The sequence below is a fragment of the Gopherus evgoodei genome, chromosome 9, assembly GCF_007399415.2.
Source record: "Gopherus evgoodei ecotype Sinaloan lineage chromosome 9, rGopEvg1_v1.p, whole genome shotgun sequence".
Taxonomy (NCBI): domain Eukaryota; kingdom Metazoa; phylum Chordata; order Testudines; family Testudinidae; genus Gopherus; species Gopherus evgoodei.
The window spans coordinates 27,880,116-27,898,573 of record NC_044330.1 but is presented as its reverse complement, the minus strand read 5'-3'; the positions used below and the strand labels follow the sequence as shown (position 1 = coordinate 27,898,573).

The window sequence follows — 18,458 nt, the reverse complement described above, 5'->3', positions numbered from 1 at the left end:
CCCTTTCCAAAAAATCATGTCACACATCTTATAGTGGTTTGGTAACATCATCTGGTTATGCTTTGTCATGAAAACAATTTATCTGAAAAATTTGTCTGAAGCAAGCTGCTTATTCTTGTAAATAATTATTATTCCTGAGATTAAGATTGAAAACCATAATATCATAGTATGCTCTAAAAATATAAAAACTAGGAAAAGCATTTGTTCTGATAATCAAATTGTAAATGGCACAGAAAATATTACATATTTAATGCATCTCTCTATCCTCACTTCACCTAACATGTACCTCAGTCCAGCCCTAGAGTGAACCTCTTTAAGAGAGAGAGGATAATTCATTCTCTTTTTACATTCTCACCTATTGAGAAAGAACATAATTCATTCTTGAACATTCAACTTTGGACACTGCCAGAAAAGGTTCCATTTAGAGACACCTGAGCTTGGAAATGTATTGGGACCACTAACTTCAGTTCATCTAGGTCACTAAACAACATTCAGATATTCCCTGTTTGCATATGTGTGTGTGTGTGTGTGTGTGCACACCTTGCTAGCCAACAATAATGGAAATAAAAGAGATGCATGGTAATTTACGGGAATAAAGTACCATGGGGCCATGGAATGGTAAGGAATAACATTTTAAACAGCTGACAAGGAAGTCACAGAAGATCAACAGAAAGTCACAGAATAAAGTGTTATACTTTAAGAAGTGTTATAATAGTAATGACCAATTTCTTACTCTTCGTAAGTCATTTACTAATTTGCCAAAAAAAATTACTATAATGCCTCTATCCAGATGTTACTCACTGGTAATTATAATACTTTGCACTTAAATAGTGCAGTTAAACGAAGAATCTCAAAGCACTTTCAAAACCTGGAAGTTACTTTCTCCATTTTAATGGTGGCTTAGAGAGGGTATGGTCACACATTAAATCAGTGGCAGAACCCAGATCTCCATGCTCACCCCATAGCTGTAGCCACTAGACAATGATGCCTCCCTTGTAAAGACCTTAAGGGAAGTCACCACTCTAGTAAGAAACAAACAAATATTCAGCTCATACTGTACCTGGCCATTGTTCTGCCCAATCTACAAACCATTGTAGATCACAATCACAGGACCAAGGGTTTCCATGAAGGTATATGCTCTCTAGTTCAGGCATGTAGGAAAACATCTCTTGTGGTAATGAAGTTAAGAAGTTGTCAGACAAGTATATATGCTTTATGGAGGATGTTTTAAATATCTGGATGTAGCGCAAGGTGACAAAGGTGTCTGGATGAAGCTGTTTAAGTAAATTTCCTTCCAAGTGCACCAGCCTCAGTGATGTAAGCCCATAGAAAACTTCCGGGTGTATAAATTCAACTTGATTGTGGTCCATATGCAACCGTACCAAGCTCTTGAGACCATGAAAAATGTCCCTCTGAAGTATTCTGACTTTATTATAGCTCATTTTTAAGACCTGTTGGTGAAAAGATAGTGATAAAAAGTCTAATAAAAACTACATTATTTCGGCATTGGTAGAAGAATTCTAGCCAACTCTGAATTATTATTACTCTGTTAAGTGAAGTGCCTAGGTACACAAGTGATGGGCACTATGGGAAAAACCAGCAGATATAATAATTTTTATAAGTGTGATTATGGTCAGACATGATGACCTCAAAGATACCTTCTTATTCAACAGGCCAATGTATGTACACACTTTATTCACACCAATGGTCCTAATGAAACTGCTTTTGTGAAGAAGGTAAGCAGGGTTTGACCATAAAATAAGTGGGTGTATATTTTTTTTCCCTTCACTTACTACTACAGTGCCTATACAAATATGGGAGGACAAGCTGGATTCTTGGCTGACAAATAATGAAAAGAATTGTGAACTCAGTCCCAGCTGAAGGATCTTTTTATGAGAGAGAATGTGCTAGCCAAAGCTCAACTTTCTGATGGCACTGTTTGCAGACTGGCAGTTGTAAAATGAGCAAATTTTTCAAAAGGTCATTGAGTGCTAATAAATATGGAATTATAATACCATTTTTGCAGTCATTTTTCAGGTTGGGATCATACTTTACATACTTTAGTAGCTTCCTAATCCTCACAAAGAACTGGTGATGTTTTTATGAATTACTGAATGTTGCAAATTAGCAAGTAAACAAATACAAAAAGCAACGATAATGCACAAAATCTACTTTGTTCAAGTATTTGCCAAATAGAATTGTTATAATTATTTACAGTCATATTTGTGTTCTGCTAGTTAATAGCAGCTGTGGATCAAAGTTTCATTTGGGAAATTTTTAGGCCTTGTCTACACATGGAGCCATTCAGGAATAGCTCTGCCCGAATAACTCCATATGTAGACACTCTTATTCCAAAACAAGAGTGCTTTGTTCCAGAACACAAGCATCCACATGTAGAGTTATTCAAAAATGCTGATCCTGACTAACTCCATACGTAGACAAGCCCTTACTCTCCTTAACTGCTAATCGACTCTTGAAAAAACAAAACAAACAAACAAAAACCCTCAGCTCTCTACTGTAGCTTTCAGGCTGCTCAATGAAATGCAAAATGCTCTGAAGTCCACCTGTTGGAGCTACTCCTAGTGAAATATGCACTGATATAGCCAGAGGCATTGCAGCAGGCTTCTCATCTGGAAAATAGAAAGTCAGTACTTTTAAATTAATATGTGTGAGCAGCACACAGAGTTGGTGTGAAGATAAGTATATTTTATTTAATTTTCTAATATTTCTGAATGGCACAACACACCAGCTGCTCCAGTGGCAGTAATGGTTATATATGACCTTCCTTTAACAATCTTCTAGTAAATCTCTGCAGAGACATTCTAAGAAACCCAGTTGGTTCTGTGTGCAAATGATGGGATGTGCAAATTAGTGAAGATCTACTATCATAAGTTTACTAATGTTTTATTTTAAATAAGAAATAAAGCACCAAATATTATAAACCTGTCTTATCTGCTGTTATAACATCAAAGAACTGCAATGTCCCTTAGTATTAGAATTTAACATTTTCTTTCAGTAGGAAACTTCCTTGGCTGAAAGCTGCAGGCTAGCAGGAGAAAGAAAATCTTGACAAAATATGATCTCTTTAAAAATGCATTTATTTAGTCCATCAAATTAACAAAGATAACTTTTCTACCAAAGATATCGTACGAGGAGCTGTGCAGCAATACTCTCCCTTTTATCTTGGTGGATATGAATAAGCAGGGCTGGCCTTACCATGAGGCAAACTGAGGTGGACGCCTCAGGTGCCAAACTGTGGGGGGAGGGGGCGCCACTAGGACCCAGAGTGTAGAAAATCGTGTCTGCTGCTGGTGCATGTGTATTCTCTCTGCTCTAGATCAGGGGTCGGCAACCTACGGCACGCATGCCAAAAGTGGCACATGTGCTGATTTTGCCTGGCACGGGGCTGCCAGCTGGGGTCCTGGCCGCTGGCCCCACTCAGCTCACTGCCGGCTGAGCGAACTGAACCCCAGGCTGGCAGGAGGCTGAGTGGGGCTGGTGGCCCGTACCCTAGACTGGCAGCAGGCGCCCTCCCCCCCCGGCTCTCCACGCTCGGGTCCTGCAGCTCCCAGGAGTGAGAATCGCCGGAGAGCGGGGCCCTGAGCCTGCTGCAGGAGTGGGGGTGGTGGCTCACACTCCCAGGAGCTGCAGAGTCCGAGCATGGCAAGGGGGAAACCGGGGGGGGGGGAGGCTTTACATATGGGGACCACCGCCCGCATGCATCCGCAGCAAGAGGCCCTCCCCGGGGGGGGGGCGCACCGGGCCACAGCTCACCGTGCTCAGATTCTGTGGCTCTGAGAAGTGTGAGCCGCCACCGCCGCTGCCCCTCCTGCAGCTCCCCCCCCACTTCCTCAGCACCCTGTGGGAGAGGGGCTGTGTGCGCAGCAGCCTGGCAGTGTCTTTTGCCTCCACGAGGAGCCAGCATCTGACCAGCATGGGCATGGTAAGGGGAGTCCCAGGGGGCAGTCAGGGAGCAGGGGGAGGGTTGGAAGGGTCAGGAGTTCTGGGGGGTCTTGTCAGGGAGCAGGGAGTGGTTGGATAGGTGTGGGAGTCCCCGGGGTCTGCCTGGGGGTGGGGGAGTAGATAAGGGTTGGGGCAGTCAGGGGACAGGTAGGGGGTAGGGTCCTAGAGGGGAAGTTAGGGTGGAGGGGGTCTCAGGAGTGGGCAGTCAGGGGACAAGGAGCAGGGAGGCTTAGGGAGTGGAGTTCTGGGAGGCAATTAGGGGCAGGGGTCCCAGGAGGGGGCAGTCAGGGGACAAGGAGCGGAGTGGGTTGGGGGTTCTGACGGGGGCAGTCAGGGTAGGGAGTGCATGGGGGTGGGGCTAGGGCAGGGCTCTTCACTCTTTTTTGATTGTTGAAATGTGGTAACCCTAGGCAAGGAGGAGCTGGGGGCGCACGGAGGCTGGTGCCCGCATACATAAACTGCACCCTGCAAGAGCCCCCAGGTGGGCACCGGGCCACAGCCTGGGAAGGAGGAGTGGGGGGTGTGGCTGCTCCCTACTAGCGGCACCGCTGCCTTTGCAGGGCTGCTGCCCCCCGCACCGCACTGGCTCCTCCATGGCTGGGGCTCGCTGCTGCTGCAAGTGGGACGCTTTGGCTCTCCAGTGCCTCCAAAAGGTGGCTCCTCCCTGCCAAGCTGCTGCTGCTGCGGCCCAAGCCTGGCAAAACCAGTGAGAAGACTCGGGGCGGGGACCACCGGGGAGAGGTGGGCAGGGCTCGCGGGGGGACTGTGCACCCTTCAGAGGAGTACAGGGGGTGAGGAGGGGGGAACCTTGTCTGGGGAGCAGCCCCTGGGCACGTCTGGCCCCTGGGGTCTATAAAGGCTCGTTGGGATTTGCCCCTCAATGAACTGATGTGCAGGGGGAGGGGGGCAGCAAGGTGGAAGTTTCGCCTAGGGCACAAAATATCCTTCCACCAGCTCTGCCCCAAGGAGTGCATGCACTCCAGGTTAAGAACCACTGCACTAAACTGACAAGATCTGTATTTTAATTTAATTTTAAAAATTGTAATTTTAATTGTAATAACTTTACATACAACAATAGTTTATAGACTTATAGAGAGAGACCTTCTAAAAATGTTAAAATGCATTACTGGCACGTGAAACCTTAAATTAGAGTGACTAAATGAAGACTTGCTGACCCCTGCTCTAGATGCACAGAGATGGTGGAGTGCTGTGCTGGAGGAAGGAGGGCACAACAGACATAACAGGCAGGCAAGTGAAAAGGTGAGAGGGAATAACAAAGCAGCAGGAGCTACAAGGAGAGAGAGAGGAGGAGGAGCCTCTTATGTACCACTCTAACACCAACAGGAGCCTGGTCTGATTAACACCAGCTTCTCAGGGAGCTTCCTGTTTCCTGCTGCTTCCCTGAACCCACTTGAGGAGAACAGGCAGTCAACTGAAGTAGTAGGAGCCAGTTAGGCCCTTAAGACGCTGATCTATTTCCTCACTCAGGCCCTGCTACCAGCCTGCTTATTTGTCCCCTTCAACTGAGTGCTGAGAGCCACCCTAGCTGGCACAGAACAGCAGTCATGAGTGAAGGAAGAAAACGCTGCTCTGGGGCAGCATTCAGAAAAAGAAAGCAAAGGCAGCTTTTCTAGCTAAGCAGGAAGGAGCTCTCCTGAGATACATAGACACAAATGTTCACAGTGAGCCTTCCGGCCTCAGTGAGGATGTGAGTGGTGAGGAGATGCCTGATCTTCCACTTAGTCAGAGTGCAGGTGACCTGGCAGCTACTGCAGCATCCATATCTCCATCTCAAATGGATGTAACCATGCACATTCCTGAAGAAAAGTGTAGATCAGAGAAGAGTGGTGGAGGCACAAGAAACAGCTGCTGCTGAATTTAGTTCCTTAAGTCTAGATGATCCAGGAATGTGGACCTACTTCAGCAGCAGCCTGAGGGACTTCCTTGTACTGCATGGGCCACAGCAAGTGAAAAACTTCACGATCCCCAAAGACAATGAAAATAGAAGTTTCCATCCAACACATTACTGGTGTGAAATCCCCAATGGTGACAAAGTAGAGGCCATAGCTTATGTACTCAAAAACCCAGAATGCTGCATACTGTTTTTGTTGCAAACTCTTCCAGTCTAATGTTCCAGTCACATTGGGTTCTAAAGGAACAAAGGACTGGAAAAATCTGGCATGCCATGACAAGGCAGCAAATCACCAGAGAGAATTCCATAGATGGAAAGAGCTTGAGATGAGGCTACGGTTAAAGGCCATCACAGATGATCAGCATCAAGAGAAGATTGCATCAGAGTCTCTTTACTGGCAAAATGTTCTGAAAAGCTCATTGCCATTGTGGGAATGCTTGCTACTCAAAACCTAGCACTGCGTGGCACTTCAGATCAGCTGTATGTGCCAAACAATGAAAACTTCCTTAAAACTGTGGAATTGATGGCTGAGTTTGATGTTGTACTCCAGGAGCATCTAAGAAGAGTCACCACCCAAGAAATATACACACACCACTACCTTGGAAAAGCCATTCAAAATGAGATCATACAGTTACTGGCAACAAAAGTCAAACAGAAGATTGTGGCATATCTGAAGTCAGCAAGATATTACTCTGTTATTCTGGACTGCACACCTGACATCAGCCATACAGAACAGATGACTTTAATGGTGCGTTTTGTAACAGAATCTAGTGAAAATGTGCCTGCAATAGTGATTGTCAGAGAGCATTTTCTAGAATTTATTTACCTTGATGATATTACAGGAGCTGGAAGATATGGGAATTGCAATAGCTGACGTGAGAGGTCAGGGCTATGATAATGGTGCCAACATGAGAGGAAAGAACAAAGGAGTAAAGACACAGATCTGAAAGTTAAACCCTCAAGCTTTTTTTGTCTCATGCAGTTCTTGTTCATTGCACTTGGTGGTCTGTGATGCAGCATCAGCTTCTAGTGAGGCTGCTGAATTTTTTTTTATGTAATTCAAAGCATCTATGTAGTCTTCTCTGCATCAACTCATCGATAGCAAATTTTGAAGCAATATCTGGGAACATCCTTTCTGACACTGAAACCATTGAGTAGCACATGATGGGAAAGTCGAGTGGAGGCGATAAAGCCTATCAAACACCAAATTGGGAAGATAGATGATGCCATAGTTGCCATTATGAAGGATAATGCTATGATAGGAACTGTTTGTGGGAGAACAGTGGCAGAGAGAAATGGACTCACCAGAAACATACATAACTTCAAATTTGTGTGTCTTCGTGTTGTGGCATGACATACTGTCTGAAATAAATGTTTTAAGCAAGAGACTCCAAGGTGTTGATCTTTGTATATCTGGAGCAATGAAACAACTGGACAAAGCAAAGTCATACCTACAGTCTTACTGGTCAGATGAGGGATTTCAAAACGTTCTTAAGAGTGCACAGAAGTTAGCAGAGGAACTTCACACTGAAGCTATTTTCCCACCCAGTCAAGAATACAAGTCACCGAAGAAGATGACATTTTGATTATGAGGCACGGGATAATTCCATAAGAGACCCCAAACAACAATTCAAAGTGGAATTCTTTAACCAGGTGCTAGATTGTGCAATACAGTCAGTTGAACAACGTTTCATGCAGCTCAAGGAACACCACAGTATATTTGGGATGTTGTATGATACTCCAAAATTCCTCACTATACCTGAAGAAGACCTATACCAGCAATGCAGGGCACTAGAGACAGTGTTGACACATGATGACATGCGTGATATTGATGCGAGTAATTTAGGTGATGAACTGAAAGCCCTTTCAAGATACATTTCAGCAGGATAAACTCCAAAAGTGTTCTGGAATATATGTGCACAAATAAGATGACCACCCTTTTTCCAAATGCTTTTGTTGCTCTGCGCATACTTCTAACACTTCCTGTAACAGTTGCCAGTGGAGAACGCAGCTTCTCTAAGCCAAAGTTAATAAAAACACATCTATGCTCCACAATTACAAAGGAGAGGCTCATTGGCCTTGCAACCATCTCAATAGAGCATGAGCTGGCCCAGACTCTGGACCTTCAGGAAACAGTTCAAATCTGTGCAACCAAGAAGGTACAGAAAGCACCACTTTGATTATTCAGACAGATAAAAATGCCAGTGTTTACTATGCAGACAAGAAAAGTTACATTTTGCTGTTCAGACATTTGAGAGTTAAGTGTTACTTAAAATTTTTGAACAAGGCATTTTAAGTTGTTATTTCTCCTTTATTGGGCCAGGCAGCAGAGCAGTACTATGAGAGAAGTAGAACAGGAAGAAGGCAGAATTGAGACCTTTCAAAGTTTTGGTCCAAGTGAGGGGACATGGGGGCATCATTTGAGCTCCCCGCCTCAGGTGCCAAAATGTTGTGGGCTGGCCCTGTGAATAAGAATTGCAACTGCTAGATATACTAGCTAGGACAATGCTGGCAGATATCCACCACGCTCCTCAACTATGGGTCTGTTCCTATAGATTGATATCTCTGTAGCAAAACTAAGATGGGACCATCTTCTAATTTCAGTTCTTACCTGTAATGCATTTAAATCAGTGAATGTCTTGTCAGGGATTGTATGGATCTCATTGCTGTGCAACATCAACAACTCCAGTTTCTCCAGGCCAGAAAAATCTGTTTCGGTCAGTTTAACCAAGCTGTTGTAACTGTAACAAACATTTCATTCCAGATCTGGGTTTAGTCAGTCAGCTAAAGTTCAAAAGTAAAAACAAAAGAAAACTTCCTTTTGCAAATGCATAACAAGTAGGCTTTAGTTCTGATCTGACAAGGCAAATTCTAAACGCTTTTTTCATCTTAGCAGGTAAAACTCAAAGATTTTGCTAGTCTGGCACAGACTGATTCCTGTGGACTGTATTCAAGCAGGTGGGGGAAATATCTGCAGTAGATGGCTGCAAGAACATGAGAAGGAGATTGCCATCTTTGGACTCTTGTGTAGGAGAAGGAGCTTCAGTACTGGTAAATGTCTACAATAATGCATTGAATTTTTACGATTTTTTTTTCAAAATTATTCATGGCTGGTGAAAGATTGGATCAGCTGGAGTCTTTATTACACAGAAACTACAAGCTTCCCCACATTTACCCCATCAATGTGCCTTAACAGTGGATGGAGTCAAAAGAACGTAGTTCACTCTCCATGCCAGTTCAGTCATTGCTGTCTGGTGCAGTAGTCAACAAGAATAGATTAATCATTTCAAAGGCCAGAAGAGATGATTGTGATAATCTTGTCTGACTTTCTGTATAACATAGGCCATAGAACTTCCTCAAAATAATTCCTATTCAAACTAGAACATACCCTGTATCTTTTAAAAAAAAATCATCCAATCCTGATTTTAAAATTGCCGGTCATAAAGAATCCATCACAACCACTGGAAAATTGTTCCAGTGGTTAATTACCCTCACTGTTAAAAATGTGTGCCTTATTTCCTGTTTTAATTTGTCTACAGCCATTAGATCTTGTTATATCTTTGTCTGCTAGATTGAAGAGCCCATTAATACATTTCTTTTCCCTGTGGAGGTATTATGGACTGTGATCAAATCACCCCTTAACTTTCTCTTTGTTAAGCTAAATAGATAGACTCAAGGAACTCAATAACTATACGGCATATTTTCTAATCCTTTCACCATATTTATGGCCCTTCAGTACTGTCTGTAATCAGGGATATGGTGATGTAGATGCCTCTCTACCAGGCCCTGGACAGAGAATTGCAGCTTATTTTTCATGGGCAAAAAATCACCAAGCAGTGCTGGTAGTTGTTTTTAATAATTATTATTTATATTATGGTATATAAGTCTCCCGTCAGGATTGCGGCCCCATTGTGCTAGGCGCTTGATCACTATGGGCCTGGTGCCATGCCTTTTAGTAGATGGAAAGGCTCCTGTTCACTTCAGTGGTCAAGATGAAGCCCTATCAGCCTGGGCTGGATTTGAACGGTGGCCACTGTTAGCCTCCCCATTAGCAGGCCCTCTAATAATAATTATATGGATTAGACACTGATACTGATTGTTTTAAGTTGCTGGCTGGTCTTGTTTGATTGTATTATCAAGACTTTCACAACAGGGCATTACAGAAAATCAAATCTGAATAGATAACTTGAAGATTAGTAAGAAATAAAAAGGGAGAAACCAGTATGGATAAAATAAACATCTGTTCCCTCCCTCATTTACCCAATTATAGAACAGAACAGTTTGAGACAAATATACAGGGAAGTGTTATTTCACATCCAATTAGCAGATGGAAACAGAGGAGGCAAAGTATCATATGAAAAGTTTTTCTCATGGTACAGTATGTCCAAAATGGAAGTGCTGGCACCAATCTCCATAGTATCTGAGACCCTTATATGTTAATCAATTTGTTCTCACAACAATCCTGTGAGGTAGAAAGTATTATCATCCCCAGAAAGGTTTAATGGCTAGCCAAATGTTACACAGGAAGTGGCAAACCTCGAATTTGAACACAACTATTGACTATCCACTCCAGTCTTAACCTTTGTAAGGATGATCTCAATTCCAGGTGGGAATTCTCTGAATTCAATTTTATAGACTCAATAGGTTCAGATAAGTATAAAATAATTAATCTTATACTACAAATTGTTAGAGGTTCTTCCATCCCTAGTGATGATAATGATTTTGCATTAAGGTGGTAGAGTAAAAGTAGTGGGGAAAATCAAGTCTTAGACTACCAGTTATGGAAAAGGGAAAGTGGATGAAAGTGATAAAAGTCAGAAAACTGTGGCTTCTTTTATAAAATTGGCTCTTAATGAGAAGAAAACAACTGTACGTAGGGTTTCTGGCTTTCAGTTTTGTAGTGTCTATTCTTGTGCAACTTATGGTTCAAACTGAATAAATTTTGTTTTTAATCTGTTTTTTAAAATTATATTCCTTAAATTATTTAACTGCCTCCTAGAATCTGAAACTTTGAACTCCCAATCAATGTGGGAGAACATTAGGTTTTGCCAGCTGTCACCTTAATGAAGTCTGAATTGTGCAAACTAGTAGATTTTAAAGGTTTTTTAGATCAATTTTAACCCAAACACAGAAACTTTAATTATATTTTGCAAGGCAATGAGAGTTAACTGCACAGCATAGATAAAATGCAGATGTTAAACATACCCTAAATTGATGCGCTCCACGTTTTGGGGGATGTGCAGTGGGATGGCTGTGAGGTACCGGAATGTACAGTGTACTTCAGTGGGGACGTAGCAGGCACAGAGCCTGGGGCAGGCACTACTCCTGGGAAGAGTAGCCAGGCAGAAACTGAAGAGAAACTCCAGCAAGCAGGGTTTGCCTCTTCCTTTTACTTTCATCCTGCGTGCTAACCCTAAAACAACATCCCTCACAGCAAGCAAGAACAAATGCAACCCTACAAACAAAACAAAACACAAGCAGTCAGATTGTAAAGATAAGTATCTGGTATCTTAGACCTGGGTACTTGTACAACAATTACAGAAAAGTTTGCTACTATAAAAACGGTAGGGTTTTCCTCACTGTTCAGATCTATACAATAGCTTGGAGTATTTATCATTTTAAAAAATCCTGCACAGTTTCTTACTTTTAATGAGAAGCGCTAGAGATGCTATTGCTTACAGATGTAGTAGTAGTAGTAATAATAAACCTGACACCCTAATGAGACTATTGTTACAAGTATAATTTTGGTTATGTTGAACATCCATAAATCTGCTTGTAATTTGTTCTTGCCAAAGAACACGTCAGCTCCTTTCTTGCCAAATAATTACTCCAAACAAAATTAACAAATTTCAAAGAATCTGAGCTAGTTTAAAAATCAGCCTGTGGAAGCATGATTTATGCCACTCAAATTTAATCCTGTTCTTCCTATTCTTTAGACTATATCCAAGCAATAAATCCCCCCTCCATTACTCTGCTTCTGTGGTAGGCAAAGGTTGGTACAGAGTTCCACATCAGATCATTGTTCACCAGGAATGTCTATAATCATCTTCCAGAGTTCGATACTCAATAGTCTAGTATTAAAATCTTGTTGGGATCTAAACCTTCCCTGAAGTGAGCTGCATTGGTAACACCATCTAACTACAGACAAGTTCAGATGAAGAGACTATTGCATTATTTTGAACTGTGAATTTCTTTTTGTTCAAAAATCTGTGCCCTAAGCCTGAGAAGTGCTAAGCACCTTCATGTCTCAGTGAAATCAACAATTTACTCAGCATCTCTTTGGATCAAAATCCAAGGGATTCTGGGAGTTTAAAGAATCAATAGGCCAAATCTAGTTCCTCCGATTCTTGCACTTAGCACAACTGACTGAAATAAACCTGCTCAGGTGAGTAAGAGGGCAAGATTTGGTTCTATAGCTGCCTTTTCACAGCATTTTATAAATGATGAATAAGTAAAACACTCTTAGCGCTTTCACTGTTCATAAAAGAATTTTAAGCTTAAAACAGTTACTATAAGTCCAGTCTTACCTGGGCAAAGAGCAAAGGTGAGAAGGTCAGAGAGAAAATTGCAAAGACAAAAAAAATGCCCTAATACCCTAAAAAGGACCGTACCGGAGACTCAAAATTGTAATTAGCTGGTTTTTCTCCGTCAGTGCTGCTTTCGGTTTATAAATGGAAAATCAGCAGTGAGGCGCACGTGGGAGGGGGGGGACCGCCCCCCCGGCACTGAGAAAAGGCCCTTTGCAGCAGCCAGGCAGGGGGGGGGCTAGTTGCTCAGTCTGAGGGCAGGGCGCGCACGGCGCTCCGGACCAGCGCTGAGAGGCGCTACCTTCCCCGCGCCCTCAGCCAGACGCCGGCCCCCGAGCCGAGTCAAGGTGCATGGCCCGAGTGCCCGGAAGGTGTCCTGCCCGCAGTGCTCGCCTGGCTTCTCCTCGTGCACAGCGCCCCTGCCTCAGCCTGAACCCCCGGTGTCCGGAGACCGTTCTCCGTGCAGCTGCCGGGGCTCTGGGCTGAGCGAGGGGCTCCCTCCCGCGTCCTCTCTTCGCAGCTGTCAGCCCGTCTCTGTGCCCTGCTCCCCGCACCGGGCTCGGCACGCCCCCCGGCTCCTGCGGCGCGCTGATGGGGGGGGGAGCGGCGCCTTTTCCCCGGCCGGCCCGGCCCGGCCCGCTGCAGCCTCTGGGAGCGGGCAGGGTCCCTGCTGAGCGGCACCAGCAAGAGCCGCCCGCAGCCCAGGGCGGCCGCTTCTTCTCTGGGCTGTAGCTGCGGAACCCACCCAGGTGCCCCCGCCACTGCCTGCGCACCCCTCTGCCCCTCGCTTTCCTCCCCACTGTGCTCATTGGCTCCGGCGTGGGCCCATCTGACCCCACCACTCTAATTCCCCCTCCCCACTGTGCTCATTTCCCTGTGCACAGCTCCTCTGCTCCCCCTCACTCCAATTCCCCATCCCACACACTGCAGAACTCCCTCCTTGTCCCTCCCCCCCTTCCCTCTAGTCCCAGAGTCCTTCCAGTCCTGCCTCCTCTGTGTGCTGGTGAAAGGCTCTGGAGTACAGTGTCTGGTTTCTAGTATCAGAGGGGTAGCTGTGTTAGTCTGGATATGTAAAAGCAGCAAAGAATCCTGTGACACCTTATAGATTATCAGATGTTTTGGAGCATGAGCTTTCATGGGTGAATACCCACTTGATCAGATGCATGTCTGGTTTCTGTGTACCTGTGCCATGGAGAATGTGTTACTAATCTAAACATCTCAAAATGTCTGTGTAAAATCATATCAGGCTTCATTTCTTTAAGGTGGGGAGACTTGGAATCACCTACTTTTAGCTCTAAGACACCCCTCAGGCTTTGCTTAACTCGCAGGGCCTGAGAGACAGGAGGATAGTCAAACTCATCACTTCCACAAGGCAGCGCAGAGTCATTAAGACACAGGGATCTTACTGATTATTCTTAGTTTTAGTATGGCAGTGCTCAGCAGCTGCAATCAGGATTAGGTAGTGTACAAACAGACTAAGAGATGACATCTACTATAAATTTAATAAAGTTAACCAGTGTTTATTCTTTTCACAGGGTCCAACTTTCTGCATGCATCTCTGATCTCAGCAATCTTCTCTGGTTTAGCTAGAAGGTTTAGTGTTTTATAAGACCTTTGCTTCCTGGCTGCTACTAGAGACCTCTCTCTCCCTCCTACCCTTCTCAGCTGCTCTCCCTTGTCTGGTCCAGCCACTGCATGGAAGAGTGTGTTGAGAAAATGGCTAGGGGAGAGAGAAAACCTGCAGCGTGCAGGAAGTTAGACTAGATGCTCATGATGGTCCCTTCTGGCCTTAAAATCTGTGATAGTTTTGGTCAGAGAATTTACTTGTCTTTTAATGATAAGACTTTAATTGGTACGGGATTGGTTTTATGGTGTCTTGGTCAAGAAAGTAGTTTTTTTAAGAGCATCACATAAAACCCATATTTTTCTGAAGAAACATTTTTGTTTATTATGCATTTTAAGCATAATATATTGGGAATCATTACTGATCACATCTGAGTTTGCAGCTGCACAACTTTTAGCAACATTTTTACATAAGCAACAAACACATTAAATACATTCCTTCATAATACAGCATGAGAGAATATCAAAATCAATATACAGCTATGGGTCTCTGTATGACCAGTCTGTTTTCTTATGAGTGTTAGCGAGAGTATAAGTGTTCATGTCACTTTGAAACAAAACAGACCAGGATGAGTCTTAAGGATTTCTCTCAGCTTGGTCTCGTATTTTATTTTATTAAATAAAATAGCCATCAATAAGAGAATGTATGCTAAACAGCTCATAAGCATAAAATATAAAATATGTAACTGTATGAAGCTCTTCAAACTTAAGGGGGAAGCTAGGCTAGCAATAACTTGATTTGAACTGTAATTGCATTGTTTTTATTAATAAGTATTAATTTTTGCATCAGTATTGACAGTTTCACATGGCCAGTTGTATTCTTTTTATGTTAAGAAGCTGCTGCTGGCCAGTTTCAGTGCTGGGAGTTGTCAGGGCTCTTACTCCTCCCTTGCTGCCAAAGGCAAGTTGCATTGAACTTTTTAATTATATAGTTTTACTGTTAAACTTGTTGTTTTTAAAATAGTTGTTTCTTTTAACACATGCTAGGTAACTAATTAATTATGCTTCAGCTTGGCTAGTTCAGCATATGTTAAAGGCAACACTCTTTGTCTGCACTAGACTTTAAAACCAATTAGCTAACATGCTAGCATAACGCTATAAATCCTAGGCTAAATAAAGCCTATGGTATCCAAACACACTACATAAGCATATTAGTTGGATGTTTCTGCTAAAATGATTAATAGTAAAATGGCTCTTATTGGTGTTTAAATTATCCCTCCGTTTCACTGTTAACACTGCATGCATTGAACAGGGGCGGTTTTCATTTCTTACAACTTATTGTCTGTTTGCAGACTCTGGAAGACAGCCATGTATCTATCAGTTTATATTCGGTTCAAGTTCAGAAGGCTTGCTTTGCAGGCATAAGAGTTTCCAGCTTTTCCCTTTAAATGAAAATTTAAGACTCTGTAGGAGCTGGTAAGCCAATGTTTAAGGTTTGGAATGATTTTGTAGCCCACCTCTACTTCTTTCAAGCCTTCTTTATTTAAAAATGTTGTTATCCAAAACTCATGTCACAAATACAATATGAGTTAAAAAACCCAAACAAATTATGCATACTCAACATCAACAAGACTCTTCTAAACCCACCATGCTTTTGATTCCTGACTGATTTAAAAACTCTGCCAAAATTATTTTGGTTATAATTATTTACTTTTCTCTGTCTAGGCATTTCCTCATTTTCAGATATCCCCCTTCTGCAAAAAAAAGATTGGTTAAAAGTGGCATAAATTGTCGGTTATCAAGGAGGTAGAGTATTTATGGCTGCTTGTTTTCTTAAGATAATTCTGTCTGTCTTTGCATTGTGTTCTGCCGCAAACTGAAGTGGAATAATTTATGAGTTATTTAGATTTATATTGCTTGTTCACATACTCTGATACTGTATTTCATTTGACGTTATTGACTGGGAAGGTGATATCCCAGTTGTAAACTTACTGAGGATTTATGACAGTTAAGATGCAATCCATTTCCCATCACTTCTCTTTAAAGTTATCTGATTAAACCAATAGTTCATGATAATTAATCATACTCCACTTTGTTACTACGATGTGCTTGATCCTGGAAACCCCTTTCCACACGAATAGTCCTTACTCATCTGAGTAGTCCCAGTGAGGTTAGTAGGGCTGGTTCCATGATTAAGGTTTACTCACATGAGTAAAACCTTGCAGGATCAGGCTGTGATGGATTTGTGTATGTTGTCTATATCTATATTAAACTACAAATTCCATTTTGGTATCCACAAAAAGAACAGGAGTACTTGTGGCACCTTAGAGACTAACAAATTTATTGAATGCCATTGTGACAGTAAAACAGTTCTGAGCCTTCAAATGTGATGGTCTTCTTGCATTGAAAACCACAGGAGGTATCAGGAGACATACCTATACCTAGCAGAGGCTAACGATGGAAAATGATCAAGAAAATAATCATTCAAATGCAAGCTTCGTAAGACAATGAACTGGCTACTACACAGAAGAACCACTTATCCCAGGTAGACTTGTAACCAAACAACAGCTCACCTGATGAGAGTTGTGTTCATGATAATCACTCAGAAGAGTCACTTGACAGAGAAGCCTAAACCTTACAACAAGGAGGTCTCTCTCATTGGCCTCTTTTAGACAAGAGATCAGAAGCAGAAGGCAAGCAATGAAGGAGAGGAGAGATCCTGGACTCCCTAAAAGACATTGAGCAAAACCCAAAAGGCTCTGAGTGGTGAGGAAACTGAGGCTGGATTTTGCATGCAGGTTTTTATTTTCTTTACATCTGTATATCTCTTGTACTTTGTGAGTTAGTGTTATTGGTTCAAAAATTCCTTTACAAAGTCTCTATTACTTGTTTTTTACTGTTGTGTAGTCCCCAAAGTAACTCAGAGGGCCCACAACTTCAGTAGAATTTTGAGATCATACAAGATATATTGAATATGCTTGGACAAGGTAGCACTAATTTCAGGGGCTAAGCAGCTGGACTGTAGAGTCCCCATCTCTCAGAAGGGATGGATACTAGACAGGGCTTTGTGTCCCAAGTATGTACCTAGAGCCCCAGATACAGTGCCTGGATTCTGCCCAGATCCCAGCAAACCTAAGAGCATATAGACTCCAACGTCTGAGTCCAGCATAGCAGTCGTGTGAACATCCAGTTGGGGGAGCTCTTCCAGGGTTGTAATACAGACCCTATAAACTAGAAATGAGAGTGCCTCTGGTCTTCTTTTTGTGCATTACTGTTGATAATACAGTATAAATTCATAGTTTCCAGTTGCTATACCAAGACATGCACTATCCATTAATTGCTGCTGCTGAAGGGGTACCTTCCAACTCCCTCACCTCTCAAAGTAGGAGTTAAACCTGTGGCCTTGAAGCGCAAGAGGCCAATGGACATTATATAAGCCAAACAGCAGTGAGGCTATTTGCTGCTCAGTTGAGTGCTATATGTGGAGTATTGTCAGCAGAAATTGTGTATTTTCCAGTGTTTGTATGAAACCTTTTTGTTTCAATCTAATTCTTTTGTCTGTTCTTTTTTCACCAGAGAGAGGGTGCAACATTTTTACAGAAAACCTAAAACAGAAATAAAGTACTCATTATGGAATTGTATAGAGTTGATGTTCTGAACCCAAGATGCTTTAGGTTGTTATAGGGACACTATTTAATAGCAAATAGCAAAGGTACTATTTATACTTCTCATGATGCAGTGGTGGGAGGGTTCCATTTTCCCCATCAAGCGCTAAGAACTGGTGTAAGAAGTGAGTGAAATCAGGATATTTGTGTGAGAGGCATATGACAGACAGTCTGCAGATAATTATTATTTATTTTTAGATTTTATATAAAGTAGTACTCTGTAGTAACCCAGGACCAACTGAGACTAAGGTACTGCAATAATGAGCAAATTGGAAATACTCAGGCAGGCTTCACCTTCAAAGATAATAGAGCCTCTGCTGTCATTTTAGTGTTCATACCTGTTCTTCCTTGTCAGTCTAGCTCTTCATGGAGTTTCCTCAGTATCCTCTCTCTCCTCTTTTTATTCCTATTCTCATTTCCCTCCTTTTCCTACCCCCTCTTCATACATATAGGGGGAGTCTCCAGGGACCGTATAGTTACTATTATTGTTTATTTTGCTTTCTTTAAGGATGCTCCCTTTATACCGTCTCAACTCCTACTTAATACTGCCCTTGTTGTGTACTAATGATCACATTAACCCTTTTTACTACAGCATTACTCTGGGAGGTCATGTTTAGCTGATTATCTACCATGATCCCCCCCCACTTTACAGAGTCACTGCTTCTCTGAATAAAGTTCTCCCATCCTGTAGTATAACCTGCATTCTTTGTTCCTAGATGTATGACTTTCCATCTGGCAATTCTGAAACTCATAAGGTTTATCTGTATCCAGTTTGCCAAGTGATCCAGATCAGTCTGTAGCAGTGACCTGTCTCCTTCATTATTTACC

The 18,458-nt window shown here is 42.6% G+C and overlaps 1 protein-coding gene across 1 annotated transcript in view; it reads right to left on the bottom strand.

The window, feature by feature from the left end:
* IGSF10 (immunoglobulin superfamily member 10) overlaps positions 1-16,558 on the bottom strand; it is a 36,978-nt gene extending 20,420 nt beyond the window's left edge. The window contains exons 1-5 of the mRNA XM_030575698.1: positions 16,539-16,558; positions 12,403-12,470; positions 11,081-11,330; positions 8,487-8,616; positions 1,061-1,451 (exon numbers count right to left, since the gene is read on the bottom strand). Of these exons, the coding sequence (XP_030431558.1) occupies positions 1,061-1,451; positions 8,487-8,616; positions 11,081-11,330; positions 12,403-12,470; positions 16,539-16,558 (859 nt within the window). The remainder of the gene's footprint in view (positions 1-1,060; positions 1,452-8,486; positions 8,617-11,080; positions 11,331-12,402; positions 12,471-16,538) is intronic.
* Between the last annotated feature and the right edge of the window lie 1,900 nt (positions 16,559-18,458).